The 25,508-nt window shown below is 46.6% G+C and overlaps 1 protein-coding gene across 1 annotated transcript in view; it reads left to right on the forward strand.

Annotated features, from left to right (window-relative positions):
* Positions 1-7,113: 7,113 nt before the first annotated feature.
* LOC144595550 (tetraspanin-5) overlaps positions 7,114-25,508 on the forward strand; it is a 62,718-nt gene continuing 44,323 nt past the window's right edge. The window contains exon 1 of the mRNA XM_078403094.1: positions 7,114-7,445. Within this exon, the coding sequence (XP_078259220.1) occupies positions 7,365-7,445 (81 nt within the window). The 5' untranslated portion in view covers positions 7,114-7,364. The remainder of the gene's footprint in view (positions 7,446-25,508) is intronic.

Below are 25,508 nucleotides of genomic sequence, written 5' to 3' on the forward strand. Positions count from 1 at the left end.
CAGTAGCTCATTACTGTAATGGAAGAGTTGATGCATTTGGTGTGAATGGATTTGATATTCAGAGTTTTAGTTTTTAGAGATACAGCGTGGAAACAGGCCCTTTCGGCCCACCGGGTCCGCGCCGACCAGCGTTCCCTGCACATTAACACTATCCTACACACACTCGGGACAATTTTTACATTTACCAAGACAATTAACTTACATACCTATACGCCTTTGGAGTGTGGGAGGAAACCGAAGATCTCGAAGAAAACCCACGCAGGTCACGGGAAGAACGTACAAACTCCGTACAGACAGTACCCATAGTGGGGATCGAACCCTGGTCTCCGGCGCTGCATTCGCTGTAAGGCAGCAACTCTACCACTGCTCCACCGTGCCGCCTGAACTATTTTGTTATGTGCTATCCAGTCAAAGAAAAGACACATGATTACAATCAAGCCGTTCATAGTGTACAAATAAATGATGAACGGTACAACATTTAGTGTAAGATAAAGTCTGATAATGTCCGAATAAAGATAGTAAATGCTGCTGTTGAAATAGACGTTTAAAAGAGTGGAGCAATTGTAATGAATGACAGCAGAGCCACTTCTTGGACCAGCATAGAGTCGCCTAGCTCCGACACCATCATGGCGAGACATATTATTTGATCTTTGTCACTCTGCGATCTCAAGTGTACAAATTGCCAGCCACATTTCCTACATATTGCCAGAACAAATATGGGCGGCACGGTGGCGCAGTGGTTGAGTTGCCGTCTTACAGCGCCAGAGACCCGGGTTCGATCCTGACTACGGTAACTGTCTGTACGGAGTTTGTATGTTCTCCCCATGACTGCGTGGGTTTTCTCCGGATGCTCCGGTTTCCTCCCATACCCCAAAGACATGCAGGTTTATAGGTTAATTGGCTTTGGTAAAATTGTAAATTGACCCTAATGTGTAGGATAGTGTTTAGGTCCGGGGATCGCTGGTTGACGCGCACTTGGTGGGCTGAAGGGCCTGTTTCCACACTCTATCTCTAAACTAAATTGTACATCGGTAAAACTTCACTGATTGCAACATATTTCTTGATAAAGTCCAGTGAAGTCCGATTAAAGATAGTCCAAGGGTCTCCAATGTAGTAGATGGGAGGTCAGGGCCACACTCTCGCTGGTGAGAGGATGGTTCAGTTGCCTGATAACAGCTGGGAAGAAGCTGTCCCTGAAGCTGGCTCCACATCAGACTGGACCATGGCACACACAGATGCCACTCTCTTGGTCGATGCTGTCTCCGTAGAACAGAGAACAGAGTTTCCATGCTCTATGCTTGTATACACTGGAATTTAGAAGTAGGCTTGTATACACTGGAATTTAGAAGGATGAGAGGAGATCTTATTGAAACGTATAAGATTATTAAGGGGTTGGACACGTTAGAGGCAGGAAACATGTTCCCAATGTTGGGGAGTCCAGAACAAGGGGCCACAGTTTAAGAATAAGGGGTAGGCCATTTAGAACTGAGATGAGGAAAAACTTTTTCAGTCAGAGAGTTGTGAATCTGGAATTCTCTGCCTCAGAAGGCAGTGGAAGCCAATTCTCTGAATGCATTCAAGAGAGAGCTGGATAGAGCTCATAAGGATAGTGGAGTCAGGGGGTATGGGGAGAAGGCAGGAACGGGGTACTGATTGAGAATGATCAGCCATGATCAAATTGAATGGCGGTGCTGGCTCGAAGGGCCGAATGGCCTCCTCCTGCACCTATTGTCTATTGTCTATTGACTCTATGACTCTAAGTACGCCAGCAAAATAGAAAATAAACAAAGGAACAAAATAATCTGAAATTTTGCCATTCCCGAGCAATATGTTTACAATACAATACAATACAATATATCTTTATTGTCAATGTACTGGGGTACAACGAGATTGGGAATGCGCCTCCCATACGATGCAATAATTTAATTAGCTAGTCAGTATTAATTTAAACAACCCAATGAAACAAATTGTAACAGTTTTAAGACAGGATAAAGTGCAAGTTGATCTGTGCCGGATCACTGTGTGATGTGACCATCCGGCTCAGCAGGACCGGTTCATAGCAGCTATGGCCCTGGGGATGAAGCTGTTCCTGAGTCTGGAGGTGCCAGCGTAGAAGGTCTTGTATCGTCTGCCCGATGGAAGGAGTTCGAACAGACTGTTGCAGGGGTGTGAAGAGTCTTTGTGGATGCTGGTGGCTTTTCTGAGGCATCGTGTTCTGAGGCATCGTGTTTAAAATGTTATATATTAAATTCTTGACAAATCAAAGCACATTAAGGACTTAGGTCTTTCCTTAATGTGCTTTGATTTGTCAAGAATTTAATATATAACATTTTAAACATATTGCTCGGGAATGGCAAAATTTCAGATTATTTTGTTCCTTTGTTTATTTTCTATTTTGCCGGCGTACTTAGAGTCATAGAGTCAGAGAGCATGGAAACTCTGTCCTCTGTTCTATGGAGACAGCATCGACCGAGAGAGTGGCATCTGTGTGTGCCATGGTCCAGTCTGATGTGGAACATGGAGAGGACGTTTCCACTAGTTGGAGAGTCTAGGACCAGAGGGTACAGCCTCAGAGTAAAAGGGCGTGCCTTTAGAAAGGAGATGAGGAGAATCTCTTTAGTCAAAAGGTGGTGAATCTGTGGAATTCGTTGCCACTGATGGCTGTGGAGGCCGCATCATTGGGTATTTTAGAGGCAGAGATTGATATGTACTTTATTAGTACGAGTGTCAAAGGTTATGGGGAGATGGCAGGAGAATGGGGTTGAGAGGGAAAGATAGATCAGCCATGAACGTATGGCAGAGTCGATGGATTGAATGGCCTAATTCTATTCCTATGACTTATGAACTTAATGGATGCATGGGGCTTTGTGGTCGGCTTGTACGAGTGTGGACAAAGACCTATTTATGGGTATTTTGACTATAGCTCATGAATTAACCAAACTCTTTGCAAAGCTTACGCAGAACATTTAGAAACTGGGTCATGCCACGAGGGAACTTTACTCTTTAAGAAAGCTGGCATTGCCGTGAAGAGTAGTAATGAAAAGAAAATTGCAACGTTGGAAATCTGAAATAAAAGCATAAAAAGTTCGAAACATTTGTAAAAGGCTCAGAGGAACAAATGCTTGAAGGTGTGTCCATGAGGGCTAATGTGGGGTGTGAGGTGAGGGAGGTTGATGTGGATGTTCATAAGATCCTACAGGAGCAGAATTAGGCCATTCGACCCATCGAGTCTACTCTGCCATTCAATAATGGCTGATCTACCTTTCCCACTCAACCAAATTCTCCTGCCTTCTCTCCATAACCTTTGATTTCTTTAGTCAGAGGGTGGTGAATCTGCCACAGAAGGCTGTGGAGGCAAAGTCAGTCGATATATTTAAGGCAGAGAAAGATAGATTCTTAATTAGTATGGGTGTAAGATGTTATGCGGAGAATGGGGTTAGGAGGGAGAGATAGATCAGCAAAGATTGAATAGAAACATAGAAACATAGAAAATAGGTGCAGGAGTAGGCCATTCGGCCCTTCGAGCCTGCACCGCCATTCAATATGATCATGGCTGATCATCCAGCTCAGTAACCTGTACCTGCTTTCTCTCCATACCCCCTGATCCCTTTAGCCACAAGGGCCACATCTAACTCCCTCTTAAATATAGCCAATGAACTGGCCTCAACTACCTTCTGTGGCAGAGAATTCCACAGACTCACCACTCTCTGTGTGAAGAAATGTTTTCTCATCTCGGTCCTAAAAGACTTCCCCCTTATCCTTAAGCTGTGACCCCTAGTTCTGGACTTCCCCAACATCGGGAACAATCTTCCCGCATCTAGCCTGTCCAACGCCTTAAGAATTTTATATGTTTCTATAAGATCCCCCCTCAGTCTTCTAAATTCCAGCGAGTATAAGCCTAGTCGGAATAGACTTGAAGGGCCGAATGTCCTAATTCTACTCCAATCACTTATGAACTTATGATGCCCTTACTAATCAAGAGCCTATTAATCTCCGCTTTAAAAACACCCAAAGACTTGGCCTCCACCACCATCGGTAGCAACGAATTCCGCAGATTCACCACCCTCTGTCCCTGTGCATTTTCACACCTCCGTACCTCTTGCCTGATGGGAGTAGGGTGAAAGGGGGGGGGAGACTGGTCTTTTATTATGCTGGTGACCCTGCCGAGGTAGCGTGAAGTGAAGATGGAGTGCATAGAAGGGAGGTTGGTCTGGGTTATAGTCTGGGCTGCGTCCACAACTCTGCAATTTCTTGGGATCTTGGATGGAGCTGTTCCCAAACCATGGTGTGATGCATACCGATAAAATGCTTTCTATGGCGCATCTGTAGAAGTTGTTGAGAGTTGTTGGGGACATGCCAAACTACCCAAGTCTTCCTAAACTTTTTAGTTTAGTTTAGTTTAGCAATACAGCATGAAAACAGCCCCTTCGGCCCAGGCTGAGAGGTGGTCTTATCGAAGTGTATAAGATCATGAGGGGAATTGATAGGGCAAATGTACAGTCTTTTACCCAGAGTAGGAGAATCAAAAACTAGAGGGTATGAGTTTAATTGCAAGATATAGCATGGAAACAGGCCCTTCAGCCCAGCAAGTCCACGACAACCAGCGATCACCCCGTGCTCACCACTACTGTCCTGCACACTAGGGACAATTTACAATTTTCATTAACTGAAGCCAATTAACCTTCAAACCTGAACGTCTTTGGAATGTGAGAGGAAACCGGTGCATCCGGAGAAAACCGACGTGGTCACGTGGAGAACGTACAAAACTCCATACAGCCAGCACCCGTGGTCAGGATCGAACCTGGGTCTCTGGCGCTGTACAGCAGCAACTCTGCCGTTGCACCACCGTGCTGCTGGAGGGAGGGATATAGAAGGGGATGAGGGGGTAGAGGGAAGACTAATTGGAAGACTGTTAAGCCCAACAAAAGGACAGAACAAATAAAGCCAAGGAAACCATGGTCCGAGAGAGGCACGAGAGATTGCAGATGCAGGAATCTTGAACAAAACACAAAATGCTGGTGGAACTCGATAGGTCAGGCAACATCTTTGAACTTTAGACTTTACTTCCTCCAGAAGGCAACTAATATTATTAAAGACCCACATGACCCGGGCCACACTCTCATGAAGACGGTACAGGAACCTGAAAACCATGACCTCCAGGTTCAAGAACAGCTTCTTCCCAACAACCATCAGGCTCTTGAACACTGCACAACACTAACTCTCCGCCCCTCCCTTTCCCTACGTGCAAATCCTAGGTGTAAATATTGCCAACAATCTGTCCTGGACCAACTACATTGAAGCCATGCCCAAGAAAGCACACCAACGCCTCTACGTACTCAGCAAACATACTATCAAGATGCATCACAGCTCGGTTTGGCAGCACCTTTGGAGTACTGTGTTCAGTTTTGGTCACCCTACTCTAGGGAGGATGTGGTTAAGCTGGAAAGAGTGCAGAGAAGATTTACCAGGATGTTGCCAGGACTCGAGGGCCAGAGCTATAGGGAGAGATTGGGCAGGCTAGGACTTTATTCCTTTAGATGCTAGAAGATGAAGGGTGATCTTATAGAGGGGATAAGATCATGACAGTAATAGATAGGATGAATGCACACAGTCTTTTACCCAGGGGAGGGGAATCAAGAACCAAAGGTTTAAGGTGAGAAGGGAAAGGTTTAACAAGAAACTAAGGGACAGCTTTTTCACGCAGAGGGTGGTGGGTATATGGAATGTGCTGCCAGTGGAGGTAGTTGAGGCAGGTACGATAATAACATTTAAAAGATATTTGGAGAGCTACATGGATCGGAAAGGATTAGATGAATGTGGGCCATGCGCAGGCAGGTGTGACTAGTGAAGATGGGGCATGTTGGTCAAGTTGGGCCAAAAGATTAGTTTCTGTGCTATATGATTCTATAACGTGATCAAAACCATTCACGCCCCTCCTCTTCCCTCTCCTGTCAGGCAGAGGATACAAAGGATTGAGAGCACATTTCACCAGATTCATGAACAGCTTCTCCCCCACTGTTATCAGACTACTTCATGGTTCCCCCCCGAAGCTAGGAGTGTAGTCCCAATCCTCCAATCCACCTACGTTGTGACCCTTACACTTTTCTTGTAAGAAAATAACTGCAGATGCTGGTACAAATCGAAGGTATTTATTTCACAAAATGCTGGAGTAACTCAGCAGGTCAGGCAGCATCTCAGGAGAGAAGGAATGGGTGACGTTTCGGGTCGAGACGGGTCTGAAGAAGGGTCTCGACCCGAAACGTCACCCATCCCTTACACTTTTCTTGATCTGCACTTCCCTGTAACCTGTAAATGTAATACCATAACACCATCTCATTATATTCTGCACTTTGTTCAGTTTCTCTTGACACTACCTTTTGTACTTATGTATGCTTGATTGTCCTCATCGACATGGAAACATACCCTTGGGCCCAACTTGCCTGTGCCAAACAGCATGCCCCATCTACACTAGTCCCACATGGTCCACATTTGGCCCATATCCCTCTAAATCTGCCCTGTCCATGCACCTGTCCAAATGTCTCAACTGTTATGGTAGTACCTGCCTCAACTACCCCCTCCGGCAGCATGCATGGTATAATTTGATGTCACGCAAGGCTTTTTGACGGTATCGCAGTGCATGTGACAATAATAAAGCAACAAACCAAGTAAGGTTTTGCTGCAGATTCCAGCATTTGCAGTCCCTTGTGACAACGCTCTCATTCGGTCTTTTTTCCCATATTTATTTGCCCTTCCCTCTGTCTCATTCTCTCCCTCTCCACTGTTCATTCATCTATTCCCTCTGTCTCATTCTATCTCTCTCCACTGTTTATTTCTTCATTCCACCGTTCTCTCCCTCCCTCCCTCCCTCTCTCTCTCTCTCCCCCCTCTCTCTCCCTCCCCCTCTCTCTCCCTCTCCCCCTCCTCTCTCTCCATCTCCATCATCTCTCCCTCTCCCTCTCCCTCTCTCCCCCCCTCTCTCTCTCTCTCCCCCCCTCTCCCTCTCCATCTCCATCTCCCCTCTCTCTCCCTCTCCATCTCCATCATCTCTCCCTCTCCCTCTCCCTCTCCCTCTCCCTCTCCCTCTCCCTCTCCCTCTCCATCATCTCTCTCCCCATCCTCCCCCCTTTCCTTCTCGCTCTCCCTATCTATCTATCAACCTCCCTCCCAGTGCCCAATCTCCGGAAGTCCCGCCCTGGCACGTCGCGGAGACCGTGGGATTTCCCGAGCCTTTGCCTGTGCCTGTGCCTGAGCCTTTGCCTTTGCCCGGGTCAGTGGGAGCAGCGACCAGACACGCTGTGTGTAGCGGCTCCTCTCCGCTACATTGTGTCCGTAGCCCATCGCTGCCTCCATGAGAGAAGCCCAAGATGTCAGGGAAACATTACAAAGGGCCTGAAGTCAGCTGCTGCATCAAGTACTTCATATTCGGCTTTAACATCATATTCTGGGTGAGTAGCTTGTATGTTGCAACAGCAGAACAGGGTGTCGGGACGGGACGGGACGGGACGCTGGAGGTATATCAACGAGGACGGGCGACACAGTCTGTGACAAACAGAAGCGTCTGACAAGCAAATTTACAGCATTCAGTGTCCGAGACGGAGAGAGCACAAGAGAGTCTTTGTGTCTGTGTGTGAAACACAGAGAACCCCAGGGCCTGCGAGTAAGCCGTCCACAAACACTGCATTCCCATTCTTGCATTTTGTGCAAAAAAAAGTTTTAAATATTTTTTTTTGTGAAATTGCACCAGTGTCTTTTTTTTTTCACTGCGTGAAAATCGTCAGAAGTTATTTGTGTCCGTTATCCATTGCAGACTCCAAAACAAATCGCGACCTGCAGATTATGCAAGGTTCCCTGGCATCTTAACATAAATCATGTCTCTCGCACTTTTATGGTGAAATGGTCAAATCTGCAGTTCTTTACCATGAGTGAGTTAAATAATAACCTGAAAGATAAAGTTAATTTGGTTGTGATGTTTATTAGAGGCAGTGGTTTACCAGTTTAACTGGTGACGTTCTGTGTAAATTCATAAGTTCTAGTAGCAGATTAGGTCTTTCAGCCCATCAAGTCTCTGCAATTCAATCATGGCTGATCTGCCTTTCCCCCTCAAACCCATTCTCCTGCCTTCTCCCCATAACCCCTGACACCCTTACTAATCAACAATCTGTCAATATCCACCTTAACAATGTCCATTGACTTGGCCTTCACAGCCATCTGTGGCAATGAATTCCACATATTCACCACACTGGACCTATGAGGTCCCGCCCCCCCCCCCCCTCCACCCCCCTCATCCTTCTAAACTCCAGCGAGTACAGGCCCAGTGCCTTTAAATGCTGGCAACAAAGTACGTAGAAATATGTAGAAACGAAGAACTGACTAGCTGAACTAAGCTATCCCTTGAGAGAATAGCTTAGTTTAGTTTAGAAACAGGCCCTTTGACCCACCGAGTCTGCGCCGCCCAGCAATCCCCGCACATTAACACTATCCTACAGTCACTAGGGTCAATTTTTACATTTACCCAGTCAATTAACCTACATACCTGCCTGCTTTGGAGTGTGGGAGGAAACCAAAGATTTCGGAGAAAACCCACGCAGGTGACGGGGAGAACGTACAATCTCCGTACAGACGGCGCCCGTAGTCAGGATTGAACCTGAGTCTCCGGCGCTGCATTCGCTGTAAGGCAGCAACTCTACCGCTGCGCCACCGTGCCGCCCAGATGCAGATGTTGATTCGCCATAGAGTCATACAGCGTGGAAACACTGTTCGGCCCAAGTTTCCCACACTAACCAACTGTATCTGTATGCAACTCATAACTGTATACATTCTATGTGTGGGCAGGTGAGGGGGAATAAGTATGGTGGAAATAAGTGGGGCTGATGGGATTTCTCTGAGAACTAGTATTGACTTTATGGGATGAGCAGCCTACATTATAAGAAAATATGAAGCATTATATTCCTTTCTCTCTAGCTGTCATTTAGGCGTAGAGCTGTGCAGGATGGATTCATGCCCTTCAGCTCACCTTATTCTTGCGGACCAAATTGGCTGGTCGCATTTGTCTGCATTTAGAGCTTAGTTTCATTTAGAGTCTTGCAGCATGTAAACAGGCCCTTCGGCCCAACTTGCCCAGACTGGCCAATTACCTCCTCTGGCAACCCATTCCATACACCCACCCCCACCCCCCCCCCACCTTAATCCTATGATCTCTGGTTTGCGATTCCCCCACTCTGAGCAATAGACTCTGTGCATCTACTGGATTTATTCCTCATGATTTTATATACCTCTATAAGAACAACCCTCATCCTCCGGCACTCCAAGGAATAAAGCCCTAGCCTGCTCAACCTCTCTGTTGACAACATTTGGCCCATAGCCCTCTAAACCCTGTCTATATATCTGTCCAAATGTATTTTAAAAGTCATAATTGTATCCGCCTATAGCTTCATTTAGTGGCTTGTTCCAGATACAGACCACCCCCTGAGTGAAAAAGTTGTCCATGAGGTTCCTCTTGAATCTTTCCCCTCTCATCTTAAGCTGATGCCCTCTAGTTTTAGAATTCTCTACCCTGGGTGGAAAAAGACTGCGAGCGTTCATAAATGATAGAAACATAGAAAATTGGTGCAGCAGTAGGCCATTCGGCCCTTCGAGCTAGCACCGCCATTCAATATGATCATGGCTGATCATCCAAAATCAGTACCTGCTTTTTTCCCCATATCCCTTGATTCCATTAGCCCTAAGAGCTATATCTAACTCTCTCTTGAAAACATCCAGTGACTTGGCCTCCACTGACTTCTGTGGCAGAGAACTCCACAGATTCACAACTCTCTGGGTGAAAAAGTTTTCCTTCATCTCAGTCCTAAATGGCCAACCCCTTATTCTTAAACTGTGACCCCTGGTTCTGGACTCACATTTTTCCTGCATCTAGCCTGTCCAATCCCGTAAGAATTTGATGTTTCTACTAGACCAAGTGGACCCGTTGGGCCCAAACTTCTCCTGCATTGGTGCAGCACCCTCTCCTCCCCCCTCCCCCCCCCCCCCCCCATCCCTCTTCCCACTCCATCCCCCTTATCCTCATACCTCCCTCCCGAGGAGATAGATTTAAACTTTAAAATGTGAATAACTTAAAAAATATGACACCGATTTCAATTAAACTTCTTCCATTAGCACCAAAGGGATGATGGTGAGTAAGGTGGGCCTAAAATTGTCGCACTATCGTGTACCGTTTTGACTGTAGTTCAGGAACAAACAAACAAACAAACAAACAAGAGTTTTAGTATATAGATAACATCCCCCCTCATCCTTCTAAATTCCAGTGAATACAAGCCCAGTCGTTCTATTCTTTCATCACATGTCAGTTCCGCCATCCAGGCAATTAACCTGGTGAACTTACGCTGCACTCCCTCAATAGCACGAATGTCCCTCCTCAAATTAGGAGACCAAAACTGCACACAATACTCCAGGTGCAGTCTCACCAGGACCCTGTACAACTGCAGTAGGACCTCCTTGTCCTAAACTCAAATCCTCTTGCAATGAAGGCCAACATGCCATTAGCTTTCTTCACTGCCTGCTGTACCTGCATGCTTACTTTCAGTGATTGATGTACAAGGGCACCCAGGTCTCCTTGCACCTCGCCTTTTCCTAATCTGACACCATTCAGATAATAATCTGCCTTCCTGTTCTTGCCACCAAAGTGGATAGCCTCACATTTATCTACATCTGCCATGCATCTGCCCACTCACCCAACCAATCCAAGTCACCCAGCAGCCTCATAGCTTCTTCCTCACAGCTCACACTGCCACCCAGCTTAGTGTCATCCACAAACTTGGAGATGTTAGGAGCAGAATTAGGCTATTCGGCGCATCATGTTTACTCCGCCATTCAATCATAGCTGATCTATCTCTCCATCCCAACCCCATTCTCCCCATGACCCCTGACACCCTTTCTAATCAAGAATCTGTCAATCTCCACCGTAAAAATATCCATTGACATGGCCTCCACAGCCGTCTGTGGCAATGAATTCCACAGATTCACCACTCTCTGATGAAAGAAATTCTTCCTTTCTAAACGTATGTCCTTTTATTCTGAGGCTGGGCCCTCTGCTTCTAGATGCTCCCACTAGTGGAAAGATCCTCTCCACATCCTCCCTATCCAGTTGACTTTATCCATGCCAGGCATCTGTGTGTGTGTGTAAATCGTCCTGTGATCCTGTTTCTGTGTAAGGCAGGTCATGAACTATAAACCATTGTCATAGAGTAATATAGTGTGGAAACAGGCCCTTCGGCCCAATTTGCCCACACCGTCCAATATGTCCTTGTGTAGAAAGGAATTGCAGATGCTGGCTTACACCAAAGGTGGATACAAAATGCTGGAGTAACTCATCTTCATCGAGACTGCTGAAGGGACTCGACCCGAAACATCACCCGTTCCGTCTCTCCAGAGATGCCTGTCCTGTTGAGTTACTCCAGCATTTTGTGTCTTTCTTCAGTGTAAACCATTGTGTATATGCCCTTTGAGGTCAGAAACATGGCTGCTTCCTACAGTGAATGCGTTCATATTGAGTGAGAACAAGTTTTGTTTTTAATTGATGCATCAGTTCAGAGTTTCAACGATAGACAATAGGTGCAGGAGTAGGCCATTCGGCCCTTCGAGCCAGCACCACCATTCAATGTGATGATGGCTGACCATTCTCAATCAGTACCCCGTTCCTGCCTTCTCCCCATACCCCCTGACTCCGCTGTCCTTAAGAGCTCTATCTAGCTCTCTCTTGAATGCATTCAGAGAATTGGCCTCCACTGCCTTCTGCATTAAATAATTGGAATTATCTCGGCACTATTGCTCAGTTTTGCAGCTGGAGGGTGTGGATTTAAGTGTTGCAGGAGAGGTGGGAATTTGCATGATGTTTTGTAAAGTTCTGTTTTCAATTTTTATTTGATTTGATGCAAGTTTATAGCTTACTGCTGCTTTGGAGAAAATGTGTGTGAGGGTTAGGGCCAGATTTGGGAGACGTTCCCACAAGAGTACAGGAAGAGCGGTCGGGGCCTGGAACACACTGCCAGGGGTGGTGGCGGAGGCAGTGTGTTCCAGGCTTTAGATAGGCACATGGAAGTGCAGGGAATGGAGGGGTATGGATCATGACCCGCTGAGTTACTCCAGCATTTTGTGTCTACCTTCGGTTTCAGGGAAGTTTTTCCTTCTTGGCTGGTACCAATGTACTCCATGATCGCAATGGTCGTGGTAACCAGATGTCTGAGCTCAGTAACAAGGGCATGGAGGATTATAGGATGGAAACTCGCCCCCTGCCACTTTATTGCGAATTTTAAGAAAATGTTAAACGAAGCTCATTCTTGTTCCTTTGAGAACCTAATGTGTTGTTTCACATACTGAAACATCCATTTCACTTTTCATTGATCCATTGGGATCAGTCATCAAATGAAACCTGTGTAAAGTATGTATTCATGCTCTCTAAAGCAGTCAAGAAATGGGCACGGTAGCGCAGCGGTAGAGTTGCTGCTTTACAGCGAATGCAGCGCCGGAGACTCAGGTTCGATCCTGACTACGGGTGCTGCACTGTAAGGAGTTTGTACGTTCTCCCCGTGACCTGCGTGGGTTTTCTCCGAGATCTTCGGTTTCCTCCCACACTCCAAAGACGTACAGGTATGTAGGTTAATTGGCTGGGTAAATGTAAAAATTGTCCCTAGTGGGTGTAGGATAGTGTTAATGTACGGGGATCGCTGGGCGGCACGGACTTGGAGGGCCGAAAAGGCCTGTTTCCGGCCGTATATATATGATATGATATGATATGTGAAGGCATATGAAAACAATTTAAGTGAAAATCCACTACAAACATTGTGGGCCGAAGGGCCTGTTCCTGTACTATACTGTTCTATGTTCTAGAACAAGTTGAAGCATTAAGGAAAAAGTGCAGAGAAGATTTACGAGGATGTTGCCAGGACCCGAGGGCCTGAGCTATGGGGAGAGATTGAGTAGGCTGGGACTCTATTCCTTGCAGCGCAGGAGGATGAGGGGTGATTTTATAGAGGGGTACAAAATCATGAGAGGAACAGATGAGGTAAACGCACAGTCACTTGCCCAGAGTAGGGGAATCGATAACCAGAGGTCATACGTTTAAAGTGAGGGGAGAAAGATATAATAGGAACCTTTGGAGTAACTTTTTCACACAAACGGTGGTGGGTGTATGGAACAAGCTGCCAGAGGAAGTGGTTAAGGCAGGGACTATCACAATGTTTACGAAACATCTAGACAGGTGCATGGATAGGAGAGTTTTTGAGGGATAAGGGCAAAATGCAGGCAGGTTGGACGAGTGTAGATGGGACATGTTGGTCGGCGTGGACATGTTGGGCCATAGGCGCTGTTTCCACTCTGTGACTATGTGTGTGAAGGTGTAATGTACTCTAGATGTGTCAGATACAAAATAAATGTTGGAAATATTTGGGCCAGGCAGCTTCCACAGAGAGTGGAAAACAGCGTTAATGTTTCAGGTGAGGGACCCTTTGTCAGGTGTGATGAAGTGTCTCTTGTTGACCTTAAATGAAAACCCTGCCGTTCTTCCCCCACATCGTCATACAGTGTGGAACCAGGCCCTTCGGACCAACCTGCCCACGCCAAACAGCTCCCATCTACACTAGTCCCATCTCCCTATGTTTAACTCTAAGAAGCTGGAGAAACAAATAGGGGGGATGGAATGAAGAACCTTCATTCCAGGGTGGAAATGTCAAGGACTAGAGGGTATAGCCTTCAGATGAGAGGGGCAAAATTTAAAGGAGATGCGCGGGGCAAGTTTTTATACACAGAGTAGAGGGCTGGGGCCTGGAACACTGCCTGGGGTGGTGGTGGAGGCAGATACGATAGTGCCTTTTACGAGACGTTTAGATGGGTACATGGATATGGGGAGTATGGATCACGTGCAGGCAGAGGAGATTAGCATCATACTTGGCACATATATTGTCGGCTGAAGTGCCTGTCCGTGTGCTCCTCTAGAACATAGAACAGTCCAGCACAGGATCTTATAGAAACATATAAAATTATAAAAGGACTGGACAAGCTAGATGCAGGAAAAATGTTCCCAATGTTGGGTGAATCCAGAACCAGGGGCCACAGTCTTAGAATAAAGGGGAGGCCATTTAAAACTGAGGTGAGAAGAAACTTTTTCACCCAGAGAGTTGTGAATTTGTGGAATTCTCTGCCACAGAGGGCAGTGGAGGCCAAATCACTGGATGGATTTAAGAGAGAGTTAGAGATCTAGGGGCTAGTGGAATCAAGGGATATGGGGAGAAGGCAGGCACGGGTTATTGATTGTGGAAGATCAGCCATGATCACAATGAATGGCGGTGCTGGCTCGGGGCTGAATGGCCTCCTCCTGCACCTATTTTCTATGTTTCTATGAAAGGCCCATTGACACTCAATGTTGGTGCCAAACACAATGCCCTGTTAAATATTTTTCATCTGCCAATATATGATCCATATCCCTTTATTCCCTGCAATTCCATGTGCCTATCTAAAAGCTTCTTAAACACCCCCCCTGGCAGTGCGTTCCAGGTCCCCACCCCTCTGTGTGAACACAACCTTGTCCCGTACATCTCCATTAAACTTTCTCCTTTTCACCTTTTAGAGAGAGAGATTTAGAGATACAGCGCAGAAACAGGCCCTTCGTCCCACCGGGTCCGTGCCGCCCAGCGATCCCTGCACACTAACACTATCCTACACCCGCTAGGGACAATTTTTACATTTGCCCAGCCAATTAACCTACATACCTGTACGTCTTTGGAGTGTGGGAGGAAACCGAAGATTTCGGAGAAAACCCACGCAGGTGACGGGGAGAACGTACAAACTCCGTACAGACGGCGCCCGTAGTCAGGATCGAACCTGAGTCTCCGACGCTGCATACCTTATAGCTATGCCCACTAGTGTTAGGCATTTGCACCCCGGTTCTCCCCGTCTACCCTATCTATGCCTCTCGTAATTTTACATACTTCTATCAAGTCTCCCCACAACCACCGTTCCAGAGAAAACAATCCAAGTCTATCCAACTTTTCCCTGTAGCTGAAACCCTCTAATCCAGGCAGCATCCTGGTAAACCACCTCAGCACCCTCTCCAAAGCCTTCACATCCTTCCTGTAATGCGGTGACCAGAACTGCACGCAGTTGTTCTGTGTTCTAAGTAATCTGCTGCTTATGAGTAGGATTGGAACATGATTGTGAAGTGCCAGCACATACCACCAGGCTTAATTGACTTATTCTGTGTGGTACAATTTCCCACTTTTGTCATGGGTTCCTGGAGCCCAGAATAACATCCATTGAAATCTGCTGTGTGCAATAGATTGCTCTGGGGAATCATCCCTGGATAAACCATTTGATCTTCCATTCCTCCCTCCAGTAATCTTGGTGTTCCAGGAAATTGGTGATGCCATTTAATATTTAAAACATAAAAAGTTTTGACAAGAATTGCAATGTCATTTTATTGCTTGTTTTTTTGTTTTGTTTAAATGGGCTACTTGAAGCAGCGTTCCTAGGGTGGTAGACCGCAGAAACAATTCCCTTCAGTCCAGCTTGCCCCTGCCGACCAACATGCCCCATCTACACTAGACCCACCTGCCCGCCTTTGGCCCACATCCCCCAAAACCTATCCTCTCCATGTACCTGTCCAAATGTCTATCAAATGTTATGATAGTACGTGCCTCAACTACCTCCTCTGGCAGCTCGTTCATGTCATAGGAGCAGAATTAAGCCATTTGGTCCAAGGAGTCTACTCTGCCATTCAATCATGGCTGATCTATCTTTCCCTCTCAACCCCATTCCCCTGCCTTCTCCCTGTAACCTTTGACACCCTTAATATATTAAAAAGTCAAACTACGTCCACCAGCAGATCGTTCCTTAACCTCACCGCACTTTGTGTAAAAAATGTTACCCCTCAGGTTCATATTAAATCTTTTCCCCGCTCACCCTAAACCTGTCTCCTCTGGTTCTCAATTCTCCTACTCTGGGTAAAAGACTCCGTGCGTTTATCTGATCTATTCCTTTTATGACCATTCAGTTTGTGAAAAGGTTGGAGAGGTTTTGGACTGTCACAGTGAGTCATTTACAGTCACCAGATTAGCTGGAAGAGGCATCTGACTGGAACATGCAAGAACAAGAAACACATCAAAGAAAATGAGTCACATTTCAAAGTTCAGTTTATTGACACATGTACCATTAAGGTACAGTGAAATTCAAATTACCATACAGCCATACTTAAAAAAAGCAACAAGCCACACAACTACATAAAAGTTAACATAAACATCCACCACAGCGGATTCCACACATGATGGAAGACAATAAAGTCCAATCTGCTTCCTCTTTATTCTCCCGCAGTCTTTAAAAGACACTTAGACACGATTGGAAAGGTTTAGAGAGTTACTAGACCAAGTGGACCCATTGGGCTCAAACCTCTCCTGCATTGGTGCAGCACTCTCTCCTCCCCCTCCCCCTCCCCCTCGACCATGTGGGTTTCCTCCGGGTGCTCCAGTTTCCTCCCACATCCCAAAGACGTGCTGGTTTGTAGGTTACTTGGCCCTCTGTAAATTGTCGCTGGCGTGTCGGGAGCGGTTGAGAAAGTGGGATAACATTGAGCTAATGTGAACGAGTGATCGATGGCTGAAGGGCCTGTTTTCATGCTGTACCTGTAAATTAAACCAACCGCCAACTAAACTGCAAACCGACCGCCCTTCCATTGACTCCATCTACACCTCACGCTGCCTCAGCAAGGTCACCAGTATAATCAAGGACAGGTTGCGTCCCAGTCACTCCCTTATCACCCCTCTCCCATCGGACAAAAGGTATAGAAGTATGAAAACACACACCTCCAGATTCAGGGACAGTTTCTTCCCTGCTGCTAACAGGCAACTGAACCATCCCATCAACAACTAGAGAGCAGTCCTGTGCTCCTATCTACCTCAATGGAGGCTTTTAGACTATCTTTGATCGGACTATACTGGACTTTATCTTGCACTAAACGTTGTTCACATTATTTGCTTTTTCATCTCTCTATACACTGTGGATGGCTCGATGGTAATCATGTATTTATTGTCTTTCCGCTGACTGGTTAGCATGCAACAACCTCGGTACACGTGACAATATTCTTGCTATTGAGGGCATGCAGTGTAGGTTTACTAGGTTAATTCCCGGAATGGCGGGACTGTCATATGTTGAAAGACTGGAGCGACTAGGTTTGTATTCACTGGAATTTAGAAGGATGAGAGGATCTTATCGAAACGCATAAAATTATTAAGGGGTTGGACACGTTAGAGGCAGGAAACATGTTCCCAATGTTGGGGTAGTCCAGAACCGGGGGCCACAGTTTAAGAATAAGGGGTAGGCCATTTAGAACAGAGATGAGGAAAAACCTTTTTAGTCAGAGAGTTGTGAATCTGTGGAATTCTCTGCCTCAGAGGGCAGTGGAGGCCAATTCTCTGAATACATTCAAGAGAGAGCTAGATAGAGCTCTTAAGGATAGCAGAGTCAGGGGGTATGGGGAGAAGGCAGGAACGGGGTACTGATTGAGAATGATCAGCCATGATCACATTGAATGGCGGTGCTGGCTCGAAGGGCCGAATGGCCTTCTCCTGCACCTATTTTCTATTGTCTATTGTCTATAATAAACGGAGCCCTCCTCAGTTGATTTTTAGGTGTGGGAGGTGTTTGAAGTTGGGCAGATTGTTTGCAGTGACGTATGACTATGGAGCTTGGTGGCAGTTTGCAAGCGTACTGTGCTGCTGCATTAATGAATGCATTAGCAGGCAGAGCATGCACGCATTAACACGGGTTCCAAGGCTGTGCCACAGGAACGGCAACCCTTGCAGCACCAGGGAGCTTGAGGGCTCTTGCCTCACTGTGAGAGTGGCCAGCAATCTACAGCAGCCGGCCTGACTCTGGGCCAGACCGCTATACGTATATGAATACGTATAGTAAACATATTCCCGACTATGCTGTCAGCAGTAAATTTGAGCACATTATTCCAAAAATACCACCGCGTAAATCAGACTTTGGCATTAAAGGAACAAGCATGTTATTTCAGGAATGCATACAGCAAGGTACCTCCAAAGACGTACAGGTATGTAGGTTAATTGACTGGGTAATATGTAAAAATTGTCCCTAGTGTGTGTAGGATAGTGTTAATGTGCGAGGATCGCTGGGCGGCACGGACTCGGTGGGCCGAAGGGCCTGTTTCCGTGCTGTGTCTCTAAATCTAAAAAAAACAAAAAAACCACATGTTAAACGCAAGGTGCCTGTATTAAAACTACCAGAGGGCATAGCTTCAAGGTGAGAGGGGCAAGTTTAGAGAAGATGTGGCCGTTTTTTCACACAGAGGGCGGTGGGTGCCTGGAATGCACTGCCAGGGGTGGAGGCAGATACAATAGTGGTGTTTCGGAGACTTTTGGATAGGCACATGGATATGCAGGGAATGGTGGAATATGGATCACAGGCAGGCAGAGGAGATTAGTTTAACCTGGCATTGTGTTTGGCACAGACATTGTGGATCAAAGCACCTGTTCCTGTGCTGTTCTCTGTGTAGGAACGAACTTCAGATGCTGGTTTCATATCGAAGATAATCACAAAATCCTGGACTAGCTCAGTGGGTCAGGCTGCATCTGTGGAGAAAAAGAATAGGTGATGTTTTGGGTTGGAACCCTTTTCCAGAGTCAAGAAGGTCTGAAGAAGGGTTCAGACCTGAAATATCACCTATCCACGTTCTCCAGAGATGCTGCCTGAGCTGCTGAGTTACTCCAGCATTTTGTGTCTATCTTCAATAGATAATAGGTGCAGGAGTAGGCCATTCGGCCCTTCGAGCCAGCACCACCATTCAATGTGATCATGGCTGATCATTCTCAATCAGTACCCCGTTCCTGCCTTCTCCCCATACCCCCTGACTCCGCTATTCTTAAGAGCTCTATCTAGCTCTCACTTGAATGCATTCAGAGAATTGACTTCCACTGCCTTCTGAGGCAGAGAATTCCACAGATTTACAACTCTCTGACCGAAAAAGTTTTTCCTCATCTCCATTCTAAATGGCCTGCCCCTTATTCTTAAACTGTGGCCCCTGGTTCTGGACTCCCCCAACATTGGGAACATGTTTCCTGCCTCTAACGTGTCCAACCCCTTAATAATCTTATATGTTTCGATAAGATCCCCTCTCATCCTTCTAAATTCCCGTGTATACAAGCCTAGTAGCTCCAGTCTTTCAACATATGACAGCCCCGCCATTCCGGGAATTAACCTAGTAAACCTACGCTGCACGCCCTCAATAGCAAGAATATCCTTCCTCAAATTTGGAGACCAAAACTGCACACAGTACTCCAGGTGCGGTCTCACTAGGGCCCTGTACAACTGCAGAGGGACCTCTTTGCTCCTATACTCAACTCCTCTTGTTATGAAGGCCAACATTCCATTGGCTTTCTTCACTGCCTGCTGTACCTGCATGCTTCCTTTCAGTGACTGATGCACTAGGACACCCAGATCTCGTTGTACGTCCCCTTTTCCTAACTTGACACCATTCAGATAATAATCTGCCTTCCTATTCTTACCACCAAAGTGGATAACCTCACACTTATCCACATTAAACTGCATCTGCCTTGCATCCGCCCACTCACACAACCTGTCCAAATCACCCTGCAACCTTATAGCATCTTCCTCACAGTTCACACTACCACCCAGTTTTGTATCATCTGCAAATTTGCTAATGGTTCTTTTAATCCCTTCATCCAAGTCATTAATGTATATTGTAAATAGCTGTGGTACTGTTCTATGTTCTACATGCCCGCCCCAGATCCAGGGCACCCTGCGGCCCAGAATGTGCACTGCAGGTGGTCAGTGTGCGGTCAGCAGCAGAGTGGACAGTTCAGCCCTTGCTTCTGCTGCTCAACATCTGATCTTCACCCAGCCTCGCGTTCCTGCACTAATCCCCTGTCACTTCTGTCTGCAAACCTCTCAGTTTTGCACAGAAAGGTTTTGGGGGATATGGACCAAATGTCGGCAGGTTACACTGGGGGTAATAAAGTTTTTCACTGCAACTCGGTACATGTGACAATCAACTAAAGTAGTGTAGATGGGGCCTTGTGGTTGGCATGGGCACGTGGGCTGAAGGGGCTGCACCCTGGCAGCAACATCCACCCTGCAGTGTGAGTTGGCGCCAATGTTGACATTGACTCAGAAATAAGAGCAGGTCCTCTGGAACGTCGGAAGCTGAGGGGAGACCTGATAGAAATATAGAAAATTATGAGAAGCATAGATTGGGTAGGTAGTCGGAATCCTTTTCCCCCGGAAAAGAAACATCAAAGACCAGAGCGCATAGCTTTAATATGAGAGGGGGAACATTTGTTCAAGTTTAAAGGAGGGGCAAGCCTTTTACCCAGGATGGTGGGGGCCTGGACTGCACTGCCAGGGGTGGTGGTGGGGGCAGATACTATAGTGCCATTCAAGATGCTTTTGGATAGGCGCATGGAATTACAGGGAATGGAGGGATACAGGAGGACCAGAGGCCACAACATCAGAATAAAAGGAAGCTCCTTTAGAAAGAAGATGAAGAGGAATTTCTTTATTCAGAGGGTGGTGAATCTGTGGAACTCATTGCCACAGAACGCTGCGGAGGTCAAGTCGCTGGGTATTTTTAAGGCAGAGATTGACAGATTCTTGATTAGCAAGAGTGTCAGGGGTTATGGGGAGAAGGCAGGTGAATGGGGTTGAGAAGGAAAGATAGATGATTAGACGGGAACCGGAGAGAAGGATGGAGGGAGATGGCGACGGACGCTGGACAAAGGGCTGGAAAGAAGAAGGGGCCTTGCCTTCTGCGCCCTCAAGGCCGGCTGTGGGAGGCACCCCCCGGGGAACAAAGGTTGAAGGTGGCCGTGCAAGGAGAGAGACGACCGGAATGGAGGCGACAGCTGCAACGGGCCTCTGTGGCCAAACCGGCGACTCCTGCAAATGGCTCAGTGGGCCGTTCTGTACTAACCAGGGGATTGTGCTTATGTATGGTGATAGTCAGGCTGAGCTGTAGGCAAAAATAAAGTATTTCACTGTACCTTGGTACACGTGATAATGAAGAAACCATTGAAGCATTGATGCGGAGAATTGCAGCTTAATGCTTCGGTGAGAAAATTAATGAATAAAACGGAGGCACAGCAAGTGTGGATGTAATACGCAAGCGTGGTTAATGTACCGGCAATGGAACAATGAAAATTTTACTTGTTGCTGCTTTACAGGCCCGTAAAAGGAATAGCACATAACAAATATACAATAATCAACAATACAATAAATTAATAATAGGTAATGCAAGGTTACCAGAACATAATACATAACCAAAGCATATGGTGCACCCATAGCAAAGTTCATTGTAGGTCATAGAGGCGCAGAGTCGTACAGCATGGAAACTGGCCCTTTGGCCCAAATCATCCATGAGTTGCCCATGAGAAGCCAAGATGCCCCATCTACGCTGGTCGCATTTGCTCATGTTTGGCCCATATCCCTCTAAACCTTTCATATCCATACACCTGTACAAGTCCTTTAATGTTATAGTACCTGCCTCAGCTATTCCATGTGGCAGCTCGTTCCATCTACCCAACTCGCTCTGTGTGAAAACAAGTTACAGTTGCTGAGGTAGGGTTGAGGTTAGTGTGGTGCAGTGTTCAACAGCCTGATGGCTGCCACAAACAAGCTGTTGAGGTCACGGTTTTCAGGCTCCTGTACCTTCTTTCCGATGGTAGCTGTGAGATGAGAGCATGGCCAGGGTGGTATGGGTCTGGTGATATTAGCTGCCGTTTTGAGGGAGTGGCTCTTGTAGATCCCTTTGAATGAAAGATGCAAGGCACAGTTGAGAAAGCCATTGAGAAAAAAATATATAAAGCACTTTTTCAATAAATTGTTGCATTGAGCCTTTTAAAGGCAATGAATTCCACAGATCATCCTCTGACTAAAGATATTCCTCCTCATCTTCTTTCTAAAGGTACATCCTTTTATTCTGAGGCCCTCTGGTCCTAGACTCGCCACTAGTGGAAACATTCACTGTATCCAGGTCTTTCACTAGATGGTAAGATCCCCGCTCATCCTTCTAAACTCCAGCGAGTACAGGCCCAGGACTGTCAAACACTCATCATACGTTAACCCAGTCATCCCCGGGATCATTCTCATAAACCTCCTCTGGACCCTCTCCAACGCCAGCATATTCCTCCTCAGATATTGGGCCCAAAACTGCTCACCATACTACAAATGCGGTCTGACCAGCGCCTCAGCATTACATCCCCGTTTTTGTATTCATTGTGTTTCCTTTCAAACTGAGTATCTGTCTTGATGGGCTGAATGGTCTGCCCTGTCCTCGAAGCTTGACAGGTGATTCAGGCAGTACAAGAGGACTGACACATCGCCTATATTGTCATTCCACCAAAGCCGGGGAGGGGGAGGGGATCATTTCAGGAGCTCAGCGAGAGTAAATGGTTGCTAGGGAAACAGGACATTGTAAACCAGGCCAGGTTCCAAACAGTTTTTTATTTCACTTTCATTGAATACGTGATGGTAAATATTTCTCAAAAAACAGGGTCTTGACGCCTCCTGTTCTCATGTTCCCCGTTGCTATAGTGATGATTTGCTAGGTCAAGTGAAGATTTTTTTTTCCCAAAGGTTTTTTGTTTTTTCAATCCAATGACGGGTGATCTTTAGATAGACACAAAGTGCTGGAGTAACTCAGCCGATCAGGTAAAGGGGCGGCTTGATGGCGTAGCGGTAGATTTGCTGCCTTACAGCGCCAGAGACCCGGGTTCGATCCTGACCACGGATGCCGCCTGTACATAGTTTGTACATTCTACTTGTAACTGCGTGGGTTTCTCCGGGTTCACACATTCCAAAGACGCGCGGGTTTGTAGGTTAATTGACTTCTGTAAGTTGCCTCTAGTGCATGGGATTGAACTCGTGTACGAGTGATCGATGATCAGCTTGGACTCTGTGGGCCGAAGGGCCTGTTTCGTGCTGTATCTCTAAAGTAAGTTAAACTGACTCCCAATGAATAAAACAATATCGGACCGGGAAGCAGAGTTTAACTGAGCCATGGTGCACTAAAGGCATCAGTTCCCAATTGATCTGACACCCAATCGTTCTGCCTTTCAATCGTGGTTGATTTTCTATCTTAATACCATATTCCCACCTCCTCACCATGCCCTTAATCTCTCCCTGTTTGACCAACTGCTATCCTCTTGATGCTGTTCCTGTATTTTGACCATCATCTTATGGAAACCTCAGCAAGGGTTCAGAGTGTTTAATTATCATGTATACCGGGACAGGAAGAATGAAATTCTTACTTGCTGCAACTTTACTGGCACGTTAGAGTTTGGAGCATGGAAATGGGCCCTTCGGCCCACTGGGTCAACGCCGACCATCGATCACCCATTCACACTAGTTCTATGTTATCCCACTTTCTCATCCACTTTCTACACAGTGGGGAGTGGGGAATCTACAGAGGACCAGTTAACCTACCAACCTGAAGGTATTTATTCACAAAATGCTGGAGTAACTCAGCAGGTCAGGCAGCATCTCGGGAGAGAAGGAATGGGTGACGTTTCGGGTCGAGACCCTTCTTCAGACTTATTTAACCTGCACGTCATTAAGATGTGAGTGGAATCTGGAGCACCCGGAGTATACCCATGGGGAGGACATGCAAACTCCACACAGACAGCATTCGAGTTCAGTGCCAGAGACCCGGATTTGATCCGGACTACGGGTGCTGTCTGTAAGGAGTTTGTACGTTCTCCCTGAAGGTTTTCTCTAGGTACTCTGGTTTCCTCCCACATTCCAAAGAGGTGCAGGTTTGGAGGTTAATTGGCTTCGATAAAAATTGTAAATTGTTCTTAGTGTGTAGGATAGTGCTAGTCGAATGCATGATCGCTGGTCAGCACGGACTCGGTGGGCTGAAGGGCCTGTTTTCCCGCTGTATCTCTAAACTAAACTAAACTAAGTACTTGAAATGTATTGTGAGCCTGGGATGATGTATGGTTGATGCTGGTAATCTGACATAGTTCCCTGTTGTCTGAAAGAATAGCGTTTGGGCATGATTCAGTTTTGCTTTGACTTTTCAGACATTGTCAGGTAAATCACTGGGCCATATAAAGAAATGGATTAGCTATCAGTCTGTGGGGACTTGTGGCTTATGACAATTGGCGAGGCAGTCTATTATGTTGCACTGTGACAAATGTTGTGCAGTATGCAGATTCAGTGGTGAGTCATTGTGATACAGAGAACCCATGCCGAATTTGATCTTTTTCCCCCCGTGGGGAAATCCTTTGCAATTTCTTGTGGCCTTGGATGGATCTGTTCCCCACCCCCCTCAATCGCAGCATGGTTTGGGAACGGCTCCAACTAGACACCAAGAAATTGCAGAGAGTTGTGGACGCAGCCCAGGCCATCATGCAAAGCAGCATCACTTCCATTGACTCCATCTACACTTCATGCTGCTTCAGCAAGGCCATCAGTGTAATTGACAACCAGTCTCAACCTGGTCACTCCCTCTTCTCCCCTCTCCCATCAGGCAGGAGGTACAGAAGCGTGAAAAAGCACACCTCCAGATTCAGGGACAGTTTCTTCCCGGCTGTTATCAGGCAACTAAACCGTTCACTCACCAACTAGGGTGAGGTTTGCCTCGGGCTATCTTTAATTGGACTTAAGTAGACTTTATCTTATTCACAAAATGCTGGAGTAACTCAGCAGGTCAGGCAGCATCTCAGGAGAGAAGGAATGGGTGACGTTTCGGGTCGAGACCCTTCTTCAGACTGCATCTGTACACTGGATGGCTTGATTGTTGTACATTCCTTCCGCTGACTGGATAACATGCAACAAAACAACTTTTCGCTGTACCTCGGTGACACTACACTAAAAGATGGTGCAGAACGAAGTAACTCTGTGTGTTGCTCCAAGGCGAGGATCTGCCATCATCCACCCAGCCGATATGCGCCTTCGGAAATGCCTGCTTGAATAAGACCGTGATACGTAGGAGCAGAATTAGGCCATTTGGACCATCTAGTCTGCTCCACCAATAGCTCATGGGCCGATCTATCTTTACCACTCAAACCCATTCTCCAGCCTTCTCCCTGGACTCTTTGATGCCCTTACTAAATGAGCGGCACAATGATGCAGTGGTAGAGTTACTGCCTTACAGCACCAGAGGCCTGGGTTTGCACCTGACCACAGGTGCTGTCGGCAAAGAGTTTGTTCGTCCTCCCTGTGACTGCGTGGGATTTCTCCGGATGCTCCATTTTCCCCCCACATTCCAAAGACATGTGGGTTTGTAGGTTAATTGGCTTCTGTAAGTTATCCCCTCGTGTGTAGGGTAGAACTAGTGTATGGGGTGATTGTTGGTTGGCACGGACCCGTTGGGCTGAAGGGCCTTTTTCCATGCTGTATCTCTAAAACTAATCCAGAACCTGTCAATCTCCACTTTAAAAATACCTTGAAGAATACCAAAGGAATCTGTAGAGATGGACTATATTCCA

Source organism: Rhinoraja longicauda, chromosome 1 (genome assembly GCF_053455715.1).
Source record: "Rhinoraja longicauda isolate Sanriku21f chromosome 1, sRhiLon1.1, whole genome shotgun sequence".
Classification (NCBI taxonomy): domain Eukaryota; kingdom Metazoa; phylum Chordata; class Chondrichthyes; order Rajiformes; family Arhynchobatidae; genus Rhinoraja; species Rhinoraja longicauda.